This window comes from Pseudophryne corroboree, chromosome 5, assembly GCF_028390025.1.
Source record: "Pseudophryne corroboree isolate aPseCor3 chromosome 5, aPseCor3.hap2, whole genome shotgun sequence".
NCBI classification, from domain to species: Eukaryota; Metazoa; Chordata; class Amphibia; order Anura; family Myobatrachidae; genus Pseudophryne; species Pseudophryne corroboree.
In genome coordinates, this window is record NC_086448.1 from 484,984,620 (window position 1) to 484,999,020 (window position 14,401).

Here is a 14,401-nt window from a genome sequence, read left to right on the forward strand (position 1 = left end):
CGGGGAGACACCTGTTGTCCATGGGACGAATATGGCCATTGACATGCCTGGTCAAAATACAAAAAAAATCAGCTCTTCGGTGTGGAATTATTTCAACACAAATGCGGACAACAGGTGTCAAGCCGTGTGTTGCCTTTGTCAAGCTGTAATAAGTAGGGGTAAGGACGTTAACCACCTCAGAACATCATCTCTTTTACGTCACATGCAGCGCATTCATCATAAGTCAGTGACAAGTTCAAAAACTTTGGGTGACAGCGGAAGCAGTCCACTGACCACTAAATCCCTTCCTCTTGTAACCAAGCTCCTACAAACCACACCACCAACTCCCTCAGTGTCAATTTCCTCCTTACCCAGGAAAGCCAATAGTCCTGCAGGCCATGTCACTGGCAAGTCTGACGAGTCCTCTCCTGCCTGGGATTCCTCCGATGCATCCTTGAGTGTAACGCCTACTGCTGCTGGCGCTGCTGTTGTAACTGCTGGGAGTCAATCGTCATCCCAGAGGGGAAGTCGGAAGACCACTTGTACTACTTCCAGTAAGCAATTGACTGTCCAACAGTCCTTTGCGAGGAAGATGAAATATCACAGCAGTCATCCTGCTGCAAAGCAGATAACTCAGGCCTTGGCAGCCTGGGCGGTGAGAAACGTGGCTCCGGTATCCACCGTTAATTCAGAGCCAACTAGAGACTTGATTGAGGTACTGTGTCCCCGGTACCAAATACCATCTAGGTTCCATTTCTCTAGGCAGGCGATACCGAAAATGTACACAGACCTCAGAAAAAGACTCACCAGTGTCCTAAAAAATGCAGTTGTACCCAATGTCCACTTAACCACGGACATGTGGACAAGTGGAGCAGGGCAGACTCAGGACTATATGACTGTGACAGCCCACTGAGTAGATGTATTGCCTCCCGCAGCAAGAACAGCAGCGGCGGCACCAGTAGCAGCATCTCGCAAATGCCAACTCGTTCCTAGGCAGGCTATGCTTTGTATCACCGCTTTCCAGAAGAGGCACACAGCAGACAACCTCTTACGGAAACTGAGGAAGATCATCGCAGAATGGCTTACCCCAATTGGACTCTCCTGGGGATTTGTGACATTGGACAACGCAAGCAATATTGTGCGTGCATTACATCTGGGCAAATTCCAGCACGTCCCATGTTTTGCACATACATTGAATTTGGTGGTGCAGAATTATTTAAAAAACGACAAGGGCGTGCAAGAGATGCTGTCGGTGGCCCGAAGAATTGCGGGCCCCTTTCGGCATTCAGCCACCGCTTACAGAAGACTGGAGCACCACCAAACAGTCCTGAACCTGCCCTGCCATCATCTGAAGCAAGAGGTGGTAACGAGGTGGAATTCAACCCTCTATATGCTTCAGAGGATGGAGGAGCAGCAAAAGGCATTTCAAGCCTATACATCTGCCCACGATATAGGCAAAGGAGGGGGAATGCACCTGACTCAAGCGCAGTGGAGAATGATTTCAACGTTGTGCAAGGTTCTGCAACCCTTTGAACTTGCCACACGTGAAGTCAGTTCAGACACTGCCAGCCTGAGTGAGGTCATTCCCCTCATCAGGCTTTTGCAGAAGAAGCTGGAGACATTGAAGGAGGAGCTAAAACAGAGCGATTCCGCTAGGCATGTGGGACTTGTGGATGGAGCCCTTAATTCGCTTAACCAGGATTCACGGGTGGTCAATCTGTTGAAATCAGAGCACTACATTTGGCCACCGTGCTCGATCCTAGATTTAAAACCTACGTTGTCTCTCTCTTTCCGGCAGACACAAGTCTGCAGAGGTTCAAAGACCTGCTGGTGAGAAAATTGTCAAGTCAAGCGGAACGTGACCCGTCAACATCTCCTCCTTCACATTCTCCCGCAACTGGGGGTGCGAGGAAAAGGCTAAGAATTCTGAGCCCACCCACTGGCGGTGATGCAGGGCAGTCTGGAGCAAGTGCTGACATTTGGTCCGGACTGAATGACCTGCCAACGATTACTGACATGTCGTCTACTGTCACTTTTTTTTGCAGGCTCCATCCTGTCTGACACTGCAGTGCCACTCCTAGATGGGCCATGTGTTTGTGTCGGCCACTTGTGTCGCTTAGCTTAGTCACACAGCGACCTAGGTGCGCCTCTTTTTTTCTTTGCATCATGTGCTGTTTGGGGACAATTTTTTTGAAGTGCCATCCTGCCTGACACTGCAGTGCCACTCCTAGATGGGCCAGGTGTTTGTGTCGGCCACTTGTGTCGCTTAGCTTAGTCACACAGCGACCTTGGTGCGCCTCTTTTTTTCTTTGCATCATGTGTTGTTTGGGGACTATTTTTTTGAAGTGCCATCCTGCCTGACACTGCAGTGCCACTCCTAGATGGGCCAGGTGTTTGTGTCGGCCACTTGTGTCGCTTAGCTTAGCCATCCAGCGACCTCGGTGTAAATTTTAGGACTAAAAATAATATTGTGAGGTGTGAGGTGTTCAGAATAGACTGGAAATGAGTGGAAATTATGGTTATTGAGGTTAATAATACTATGGGATCAAAATGACCCCCAAATTCTATGATTTAAGCTGTATTTTAGGTTTTTTTGTAAAAAACACCCGAATCCAAAACGCACCCGAATCCGACAAAAAATTTTTCGGTGAGGTTTTGCCAAAACGCGTCCGAATCCAAAACACGGCCGCGGAACCGAATGCAAAACCAAAACACAAAACCCGAAAAATGTCCGGTGCACATCACTACTCACAACCATCAAATGCCACATTGTAGCCAGTGGCTTTAAAGTACGTGTTGAAGACCAAAAACAATTGTTTAGCTCCAGAAAAAAAGAAGAGTGCATTATGGGCTAAAAAGCACAGAAGCTGGACCACTAGTAAGTGGAAGAAGGTTCTTTCCACAAACAAATTAAAGTTTAAGGTGTTCACCTCCAAGAGGTGCAAGTTTGTTCATTGTGCGACAGGCAAGCACATGCTTCTTGCTTGCATTCATCCCAAAATCAAACATGGAGGAGGTACCTTTATGGTCTGGGGACGTTTGAAGGTGGTGCAGTTGGTGACTTCATAAAAATTGATTGAATCATGGACTTCAAACATTACCACACCATCCTGGTGAGCCTTGCTATCCTTTCTGGCAACCACCTTATTGGTCGTTGTTTCACGCTACAGCAAGATAATGACCCAAAACATACCTCCAGTCTTTGCAAAAAGTATGTTCAGTCAAAACAATGACAACATGTGCTGAAGAACATGGTTTGGCCACCTCAGATTCCTGATTGTAATTCAATTGAACACCTTTGAGATCATCTGGACAGGTGTGTTACAAGTCAAAATCACCTCTGGGAGTTGCTACAAGACAAGTGGGCTGCAATTGGAGGTCAAACTTTAAACAAGTTAACTGACAGAATTCTTTGTATTTGCACTGCTGTGATCGCTGCTAGGGATGAATACTTTGAATAGTGAAAAATGTAAGAAAATCAAAACATGTTGTTTACTTGCAAAAAATAAATATATATTCATCACAAACTAGTTTCTTTTTTCATTACTTTGAGAAATATCAATGATTTGTGTGGTGTATAGAAATCAATGAACTTTAGAACATGCATTATGGTCCTTTTGAAATACTGTAACACTAATTTATGTCACAAGAGAATGAAAAATAATGAGGAATTGTAAAATGTTAATATTCTCTTCTGTTGTCTGCTGTGTCCTAGACATGACAGTAAATAGTGGATGAGAGAGGTATGCCAAGTGGACAAATAATTATAACCACCATGTGATTTTATATAAAGCAGCAATTCCACAGATAATGATCATGTAGAATGTCTGAATCCGCATAAGACAGAATGGCGACGGTATGCAGATACTAATGAAGTGTATGACTTATGAAATAATTGTTAAACAATGCAATTTGACATACTTTTAAAGTGAAATGATTGTCATGCTTGCAGCAGCAATTTGAGCTTTAGCAAAATGGCTACACTGGTGAATTATTTCCTAAGGCAGCCTTGCATACTCCACTTGCTCTAGTAACTCACCAATGTTTAAAAAAATGAGTGAAATAAAAATAATAATAATAATAATAATAATAATAATAATGTAATTTGTAAAACTCTCTACAGCCCCATATGGTGCTCTATTTACCAGGAAAGTTCCCAATAATCCCTATGGCCAATCTATCCTTCAACACAGCAGTGTCCATGGAAATAGTTATGAAAATGGCCTCGTGTAATGTAAACAATTCTAAAGAGCTTTTTCAAAAGTGTTTAAAACAATCATGTTGAACTTTGCCTACATGTACCTAAATCTAGAGCTGTCTATTGACCCTTTAAAACAGAGTGCATTATAAATATTGCCATACAGTACAGAGCATCATAGTTTCCTACTTAATTACAATGATCATGTTTCAACTTTATTTATTCAACATTATTGACAAACATTACAGTATTTCTTAATTTTACTGCAATATGACATCCACCTAAATCATGAAAACCCTCACAAATTGATTCATCCAAGATCAATAAGATGCACACTCTTCTTCTCACCTAATTTTCGAAATTGATGATTCCCACATTGATTTATATAAATAACTTACTAAAAATATTTTTTTATTAGTCTTTAAAAAAAATCATTTTGTGGCCAGTTCAGTGGTCAAAAGGTTTGAAAAGAGATACCAAAATCCAACAAATTAAAGATCCACAAATATTCTGACAAATATGATGGAACACAAGTCCATGTCTCAACATAATTTTATTTTATTAAAATTTTCTGAAACATAAATTGTTTTTCTGTTTTAAAAAATATTATACTGCTTAACAAATTGTTGTTTGCAATATAGAATAAAATTCTTTTTTTTTTAAATTAACTTTAAAAATAGATACTTTAACCCTACTTTTGAACAAGATGCTGAAGTGTGATCAAGACACTACACTATTAAAAAAAAACAACGAAAAGTTGTTACATAAATCTTGTACTGGTAGTGTATAATCTATAATAGCACAAATCTGACTGGTACAAATGCAGAAGAGAGCTGAAGGGAGCCCTGCTGCCTCCTTCTACTCACAGCTCTCACTGGCTGCTTACTTGATATAACCACAACCTTACTTCTCAACCAATCAGCACATAAAGCCAATGCACCTCAACCCAAAGGACCACTAGTCATATGGGATGTCCCACTATCTCATAGCAACCCTATTTGGAGGCTGAGATTAGAAAAGGAAATGGACAAACATTAAAAAGGATGGGTTAGGGGACAGAGATGGAAGATATGAGAGGGATTGGGATGGATACAGGGATAGAAAAAGGTGGCAGAGATGAAAGAAAGGTTGAGGGGAAAGAGATGAAAGAGAGTCAGGGAAAAGAGGGACAAATGAAAGAAAGAGTAGGAAAGCGAGATGATAGACACATATATGGCATCGTGGGGCAAAGATGCTAAAGTGATGGAAGACACATGTCAACACTTGGAACTTGTGAAATCCTTCACATCTCCCCACCAAATAAAATACACAGTCCTCCTAACTGTAAAACCCCCATGGCCCAACTCACAGCCAGCCCAACCTAATAGGGGAGGGGCAGAAATAAGAGAGAGATGGGGGACAGGGCACAGAAACAAGATAGACAAGTATTGAGAGATACAGGAGGGTATAGATTAAATAGACATGGGGTGCATAAAGCTAGAAAGACACTGATAGCATCAGGCTGCAAAGACAGGGGGTGCTTGAGGCTGTAGAGATCATAGATTGACAAGGTTGGAGATACAAGGAGGGGATGATACTATATAGTGGCTATAATATCTAGTTACCTTGCATGATGAAAGCTTAAAAATACTATTATACTATTTACATGTTATTGCAAAGCCATATGTTGTATACTGAAAAAATTAGTGTATTTGATACCATAGAAGCTAAGCATTTGGGCTTTTATTCTGCAACATTGGGTGCCTGTCTGCCCATTACACAACTTAATGATTTGAGAGCAAAAGCACTTGTCAATCTAAATATATTTTATATAAAAATAATAATACTATTAAATGGTTGATCAAACCAATATAAACATTGTAATGGATAAATGATATCACTCACTTTTATTTATTATCAAGGTAGTCTATATATAATTAAAAAATAGTTTAATTTTAATAATTTAACTGTTTGAAAATTAAATGTTATTTATATATACAAGTTATGTAAGTTCAATTATTCAGATATGTCCACATACATCTTTGCTCTAACTGTAAATAACCCTTCTTGGTGCACCACAGACTTTACAACTTATCTATGACAAATGTCTATTCCTGAATGGCATTGCCAAATATTTTACCCTCATTGATATTGAAAAAAATATTTTGAATTCACAATAGTAAAATATGTATGTACATATTTGTTTATTTTTTATTTTGTTTACATTTTCAAAGTTGTGAAAATATATATAAGTACAAAAATAAATGTTATAGTGTGATGTGAACTTACTACAGCTTCAAATACAACTAAATTTATGCAATTATACAGTAAATTGTATATAGCCTGGAAGTAAAAAAAACAACAATCTGGTTAAGTCAACTTTAAAAGAAACCATAGTGACTGTGTTCAGGTTGTTATGTATTATTGATCTAGAGTAGTAGCCAAAATTGTGGAAACCTTTTGTAAAAATTGTGTTCTTAGGGTTTAATTGTGTATAACTGCATTATATTTAAAGAAAATCATAAGAACTATATATCACTGGAAAGATACGTTTATACAAAATGTAATGCAGTTCACAGCAATGAATTATCTTTCTTGCATAAAAAGTTATAGCTATATAAAGATAGGGATACTTTATCTGTAAAGAGAGGGGTTTTCTTGAACTGAAAACTGACCAATACGAATGATTGTTCTGAGACCCAATCGGGTGTTGCGATGCCACAAAATTGATCCAATAAGGTGTTAGCATGAGAAAGCTCACATTTCTTGCTACCAGAATTGATAGTAAAATATCTCATTTAGTTGTTTGATTATCACTAAGTTGGTCGCTGTTTTTTATGCGTTTATTTTACTTTAATTTCCTGAAGTAAGCTGGGTAACTTATTTAGTATGACAAGAAAAGTAGAAAGAGTTAACTGGTCACCTAGAAAAAGATACAAAATAATTACTTTATATGAAGAAGGTAACACTTACAAAAAACTAATAAGAAAAGTAGGTGGCAACATAACCAAAGGAGGAATTTCAAAACTGTGGAAGAATCTACAGACTCGGTCCATTCAAAACCAAACTGGTAAAGGTAGGAAAAGATCTACGACACCATGCTGTAATAGAAGAATGAATAAACTGTGCTTAAGTGATAGAAGAAAATTGTCTGAGGCAATTTAAAATTATTTACGTGAATGTGGCATAAACACCAGTGCCAGGACTGTTTGATGCAGACTTCAACATTTTTGATTAAACGCCAGAATTTCAAGGAAAAAGTTGCGTTTATCTCTCAAACAAGGACAGAAAAGATTAGAATGGGCTAAAAAGCATAATAATTGGTCAGAAGAACTATGGAACAGTGTCATCTGAAGGGACAAAACCAGAATATCCATATTTGGTAGTGATGCCATGAAATATATCCACAGAAAATTGGAGAAAATGTACTACCTGAGTGCACAACACTTACTGTGAAGCATCCAGTTAGTGTTATACTATGGGGATGTATGACAGCGAAAGGTGTGGGATGAATTTAGGTGATCATTGGCACTTTAAATAGTAGCAAATTCATCAGTGTCCCGCAGTGGGGAGGGTGGCCGTTGAAATGATGTATGCTTTTTGGTATAATACTAAAATATATTAGTGCTACAAGCTGTTAAACTTCAAAGATGCACATTTTACAAAAGGTTTCCACAATTTATGGCCACTACTGTAGTTTCACCTAGTTTTAATTAATTGGTGCTCTTGTTTGTAATCATCAGTGGAATTTTCTTCTAACAACTGCAAATTGTATATGTGCATGATTGAGAGTAAAAAAAAATGCAGGGAAATCATGATCTTCTGACTTCATTTCATACTAACTAAATAAATATTGTAACTAAAATAAATAAATAAATAATTGTCCAATGTGAACCAGCATTATTCAGGTTTAATTCAAAACATTTATCAATTCATCAGAAGCCTCGTCCTTTAATGTTATGTATTAATTACACATGGAATATGTTTACAGTATATAGTTCATAATTCCAATAGTATTGATGATGCACATATATAAATAATTAATATAATAGTTTTGTTCATGTGTGTGACCTGTGTTGGGAAGTAAAGCAATTATATATGCACATCTATAGTGGACTGGTCACTGGTCATCACTCACAAGATCGGGATACCTTTACCATGCCACTTGAAATTTATCAAAATTTTTTTATCACTCACAGAAAAACTTTTGAGACTACAGTTGATAAGTCACTAAATATGTGCTCTGAACCCACTAAACTGCACCTTAGAATATTTTCATGCATAAACTGTCCAGTAAACAAACAGTTATCTATGAATGACAAAACTGTAAAAAGTGTATTGGTACACATAAAAACATACCCACTGGGTATCCTTCCAAAATTTAGAAGACTTACTGTAATTCAAGGAACAGTACTCAGAATATGTAAAGTATAAACATACCTTTCCTACATATTGTGTTTCTGAACCTGTGTATTCCTCAAGCAAAAAAAATTGGTTCCACATCCAGCCCCGCTTTGAACGATGCAAGACTGTCATGTCATCTTCAGATAAGCTGCGCTTTTCTCTGGGGATGTAATCCAATGAAGTTCTATCCAAAGGTGTTGCATGTGTCATAAGAATTATATTAGTACACATGATCAAATGTAAATTGTAATGAGCCTTCATTATTTGCTTAGAAAAAAAGCAGCTTCAACTTTATGATCCTTTCTTCCAGTATTAGCTTCTGCAAAAATAGTACAAAGAAAAGGAAAACAGTTACATTGTTTAATTGAGATTGTATTTTTTAGATTTTAAGTTTTAGAAATATTTAATTTTAATTATATTTGATGAAACTCAGTAGTCAACATAAGTATCTATTAAAATGTAACAAACAGAAAAACCGTAAAAACATCATACACCTCTAAATTTTCCAGAAATAAAGTATATATTTGTAAGAACAATTTTATTAACTGTTAGAACAATGCTTGCACATTTTTGATAGGCAACATTAATTAGTCTTGAACAGAAACAGAACAGGTGCACTCTGACTACCTGTCAGACCTGCAGGTTACATTCAGTTGTTTCTCATGGCTAATGTCACATAATTTTATTTCATTGGTCTTTTGAAAGATATACTTTTTTTTTATAATACTGTACTGTATATATTGTGTGAAAGCCATACTATGTTAACTAAAATCCCATGAACATTTAACTTTATTTTATTATCAGGTATCTTTTAGGCTGGGACACAAATGTCCTCGTGGTAAGAGGGATAATAGTATGTAACCATTTATAATAAATTTCTAATATGGAGTTAATTAGTTACTTAAACATCATTCATATTATTATTACTACTACTACTACTACTACTACTACTACTACTACTACTATTTAAGATGTATGTGGTATTCCAGATACACACTGTTGGTATGTGAGGAGATCTGGAGAGATTGTTACCAGCCCAAATACATGGATAGGAATGGCCTCTCCCCATCCAAGACAATAATTTATTTTTATAACTGGATTGAAAGGTTAAAGAAGGTGATTTGCAAGTACTGGGATAAAATGGATTAAAAATATTATTGAAAAGTTAATTAACATAAATAGAATTTTTATAAAAATTATACAATATGCCTTCTTAGTAATTTAGTAGTAACTTATTAAAAAGTGACCTAAAACGTTTTTATACCTACTGTATCTTTCTAAAATAAACATATACATGAGCCATGATCATCTTTGCTGCAAAGCAGCATGCTGCAAAAAAGCTTGCTTCATGGCTAGTATTGTAGACCAATAGGGGTTTTGGTTCTGCACAGGGTTTGTGTTTTGGATACGACTCCTCTTGGAGTATATATCTAGTACTGACAATTTAGAGCTTTATACTGTGTTGTACAGTGTATTAATTGCTGTCGGTGGTGCTCCCAGAGTTAGTGGAAGGTAGACAGTATACACAACAAAGAAAAAGAAGGACTCTTTGTTGGGGCGCTTTTATATCATGAAAAAATGTAATAAAATTTTACTTTTAATGGTAAATATAATAAAATTATTTGGCAAAGAACATGTACTGAGTTATTAAAAAGCAAAAAAAGAGTGTCACATATACATCTTACATTATAGTGTGTGATTAATGTAATAGCTTAAAGAAGACGAGTTGAAAATGTTGATAAAGAAATAATGCACGGAGTATGACCTGTCTTATAGTTTATCTCTAGTAAACAGGTTAATTACTCACATGGGGGTGCTCCTACTATGTCTTTTAAGTTTGTTGTAACCAATGTATTGTATGTACTATCTCCTATTGAGAAAAGACATTGCATACTTATAACCCAGTATATAAAATAATGCTTGTGTTTCCTTGTATGTCACTAACTGCATCAGCAATTGGCAGAAGTGTAGCAAATAGGCAGTTTGTTACAAAAGATAATTGGTATAGTTTTCACAGGTTCTATATGTTAACCTTTTAGTACATGGACCAAACTATATCAGTCTTGTATATAGCAAAATGGGCACATTAGGGTATCACAGAGAGAGGATTAGCCAAGGGGGATGATATCCCACAAGGATAGGCTTATTACATGCAAATCTCCTACACAGTGTAGTATATTAATATTGCTTAATATGTGTTCACTATGTGAGAGACACAGTAAATAAGAGAACTGGTATGGTAAGTATAGAGGGTTCAAAGATTTCAAAAGTTTAGATGTGGATCTCTTCCTTCTGCTTTTCAGCACACTTGTTTACTGCACCTGGTATTCCTAGGTAGTCTCCCAGCCAAGTACTAATCAGGCCCACCATATATTAGCTTCCAAGATTGTATGAGATTGGGCGTATCCTGTGGAGTATGGTAGTAATTTACTAAAAGAGAAAGTACTTGTTCCACAGAAAAAGAGAGTGCTTCTGCTTTCCAAAAATTAATGTGCAGGGACAGTATATCCCTGCAGCAGGGTTTGGAATCTAACACTTATTTGGTTGGGAGAGAACGCTTTGATTGGTGGAAGAGAAAGTAAGATTGCAAGTAGGAAAAGAAATTTAGAAGAGAAGAGTCGATTTTAATGCATAAACTGTGACTTACAGGTTTAAAGCTAAGTTATGTATCCAATTTATGACATGCTTTGTTGGTAGAGCTTGATAGAATACAGTACCACAATGCACCATGATATGTTGTGAAGATCTACAATGAATACTGTCTGCGATGCACACTGCCTGTGATTATCTAACAGGTTAATTATGAACAGGTTAATTATGAAAAGAAAAAAACTTCAGTCACCAGTCATTATTTTCAGTATGATTATTTTATTTACTTATTAATCTAAATTTTCCAAAACTACTACAAAATTAAAAAAGACAAAGTACTTGATTTTCCAGTGAGTGCAATGAAATATAAAAAAAAGCATTGGCTCGTGTCAGCAAATATTTTGGATAGCTATTTGCAATGAACACAAACATTTAGAATTAGTTGGAAAAGCTTTAGGGATATATTGCACAAAATAATAAAAACAAAATATAGACCACATGTATAGACATATAATTTAAGGGCCATGTCCTGTTGCATCAGATGATCATACAAAAGGGTAGGGCTTTTGGGCAGGGTGCTGTTTTCCCTGCCTGCCCTCCCCACTGAATATAAAGCTCTCACAGTCTTTATTCTAAAAAAATCTAGATATGGTTCCAACAGCATACCTGATGTGAGATTTGCACACAAAATATCCTATTTAATAACACAGATTTGTTTGTAAAGGCAGAATACTGCAGAATACTGATGTTGCTTAGTTGGGAGAGAATCACTAGATTTAAGAAAAGTAAACAGAGAATGTCCATCATTTTAAAAAAATGTGACAAATAATAAAGAGACATATAATTGGTTGCAAAGTTTATTTTAGAACTTGCAGGATTTATTTATTTATTATTATTATTATTATTATTATTATTATCCTTTATTTATATGGCGCCACAAGGGTTCTGCAGCGCCCAATTACAGAGTACATAAACAAATAACCAAACAGGAAAACAGCAACTTACAGTTAATGACAGTATAGGACAAGTACAGGGTAAATAAACATAGTTACATCAGCAGATGACACTGGAATAAGTATCAGGTGGCAGAAGACTGCTGGATTTGGTGCAGTTGAAGATTATTAAAGTAAGAAATGATAAGCACATGAGGGAAGAGGGCCCTGCTCGTGAGAGCTTACATTCTAAAGGGGAGGGGTAGACAGACAGGGGTGACACAGATGGGGTACATAGAGAGCATAGAACAGAGGGTTAGGCTGAGATTTGGCTGGGTTTGGTGAAGAAGTGGGTCTTGAGAGCCCGTTGGAAGTTTTGTAGAGAGATGGAGAGTCTGAGGGGGAGAGGTAGGGAATTCCAGAGAAGTGGTGCAGCACGTGAAAAATCTTGGAGGTAGGAGTGGGAGGAAGTAATCCGTAGGCAGGAGAGTCGGCATGCATTAGCATAGCGAAGAGGACGGGTGGGAGTGTAAAGGGAGATAAGGTCAGAGATGTAGATGGGAGAGGAGTAGGTGAGGGCTTTGTAAGCGAGTGTGAGAAGCTTGAAATGGATTCTGAAAGGGAAGGGGAGCCAGTGAAATTCTAGTAAGAGAGGAGAGGTGGACGTAGTGCATTTGGTGAGGAAGATGAGCTGGGTAGCAGCATTGAGGATAGATTGGAGTGGAGAGAGGTATTTGTCAGGAATGCCAGTCAGGAGGAGATTACAGTAGTCCAGTCTGGAGATGACCAGTGAGTGGATAAGAGTCTTAGTAGCATCCCGGGTCAGAAAGGGTCTGATCCTGGAAATATTTTTTAGATGAAAATGGCAGCTTTGTGAGAGGTGCTGAATATGTGGTTTGAAGGAGAGGGAGGAGTCAAGGTTACTCCAAGACAGCGCACTTGGGGGCTAGAGGAGATAGTAGTGCCATCAATAGATAATGAGATTGTAGGAGGTGAGGTTATGCGGAAGGGAGAGAAGATGATCAGCTCGGTCTTAGACATGTTTAGTTCAAGAAAGCGCTGGGACATCCAGGAAGAGGTAGCAGTGAGACAGTTGGAGATATGAGTGAGGAGAACAGGGGAGAGGTCTGGAGAGGAAAGATAGATTTGGGTGTCATCAGCATAGAGATGATATTGGAAACCAAAAGAACTAATGAGCTTACCTAGTGAGGATGTATAGAGAGAGAGAAGAGAAGAGGACCAAGGACAAAACCTTGGGGTAACCCTACAGTTAGTGGAAGTGAGGGGGAGGTGAAGTCATGAGAGGAGACAGAGAATGAACGGTCAGAAAGGTAGGAGGACAGCCAAGAGAGGGCAGTATCACACAGACCAATGGATTGAAGGATTTGCAGTAGGAGAGGATGGTCCACAGTGTCAAAAGCAGCAGAGAGATCAAGTAGAATAAGTAGAGAGTAGTGTCCCTTAGATTTAGCAGCATGGAGGTCATTGCATACTTTTGTAAGGGCAATTTCAGTGGAGTGGAGAGGACAGAAGCCAGACTGGAATGGGTCAAGCAGTGAGTGTGAGGAAAGAAAGAAAGTAAGGCGGTTGTAGACAATATGCTCAAGGAGTTTGGAGGCAAAAGAGAGTAGAGAGATGGGTCAGTAGTTGGAGAGAGTGTTTGGATCAAGGGTAGGTATTTTAAGAATAGGAGAGATGAGTGCATGCTTGAATGCAGAGGGAACAGTGCCTGATGAGAGGGAGAGATTGAGAAGGTGGGAAAGATGGGAACAAGCAGAAGGAGAGAGGTAGTGGAGGAGGCAGGAGGGGATAGGATCAAGTGGGGAGGTGGGGAGAGGATAGGAACAAATGAGGGCCATGACTTCCTCTCCAGATGCATGGGAGAAAGATGTCAGAGTAGGTGCGAGGGATGGGGAGGGTTGGTAATGGATGGGAGATTTATGGTTAATTACTGTATTTTTTAAGATGTATAGATTTTTTTTAAAGATGAATTGGGATTAAATTTCCTTTCTCTGATGTCCTAGTGGATGCTGGGTACTCCGTAAGGACCATCTGAATAGACGGGCTCCGCAGGAGACTGGGCACTCTTTAAAGAAAGATTAGGTACTATATCTGGTGTGCACTGGCTCCTCCCTCTGTGCCCCTCCTCCAGACCTCAGTTAGAATCTGTGCCCGGCCAGAGCTGGATGCACTTAGTGGGCTCTCCTGAGCTCACTAAAAATGAAAGTATTTGTTAGGTTTTTTATTTTCAGTGAGATCTGCTGGCAACAGACTCACTGCTACGTGGGACTTAGGGGAGAGAAGCAAACCTACCTGCTTG

At 38.3% G+C, this 14,401-nt stretch overlaps 1 protein-coding gene across 2 annotated transcripts in view; it reads right to left on the reverse strand.

Annotated features, from left to right (window-relative positions):
- Positions 1–14,401, reverse strand: part of LOC134927888 (cadherin-9-like) — a 372,116-nt gene that overhangs the window by 301,575 nt on the left and 56,140 nt on the right. For both annotated transcript variants that reach the window (XM_063922970.1, XM_063922969.1), the window contains exon 5: positions 8,597–8,879. In XM_063922970.1, coding sequence (XP_063779040.1) covers positions 8,597–8,821 — 225 coding nt within the window. In that variant the 5' untranslated portion in view covers positions 8,822–8,879. The remainder of the gene's footprint in view (positions 1–8,596; positions 8,880–14,401) is intronic.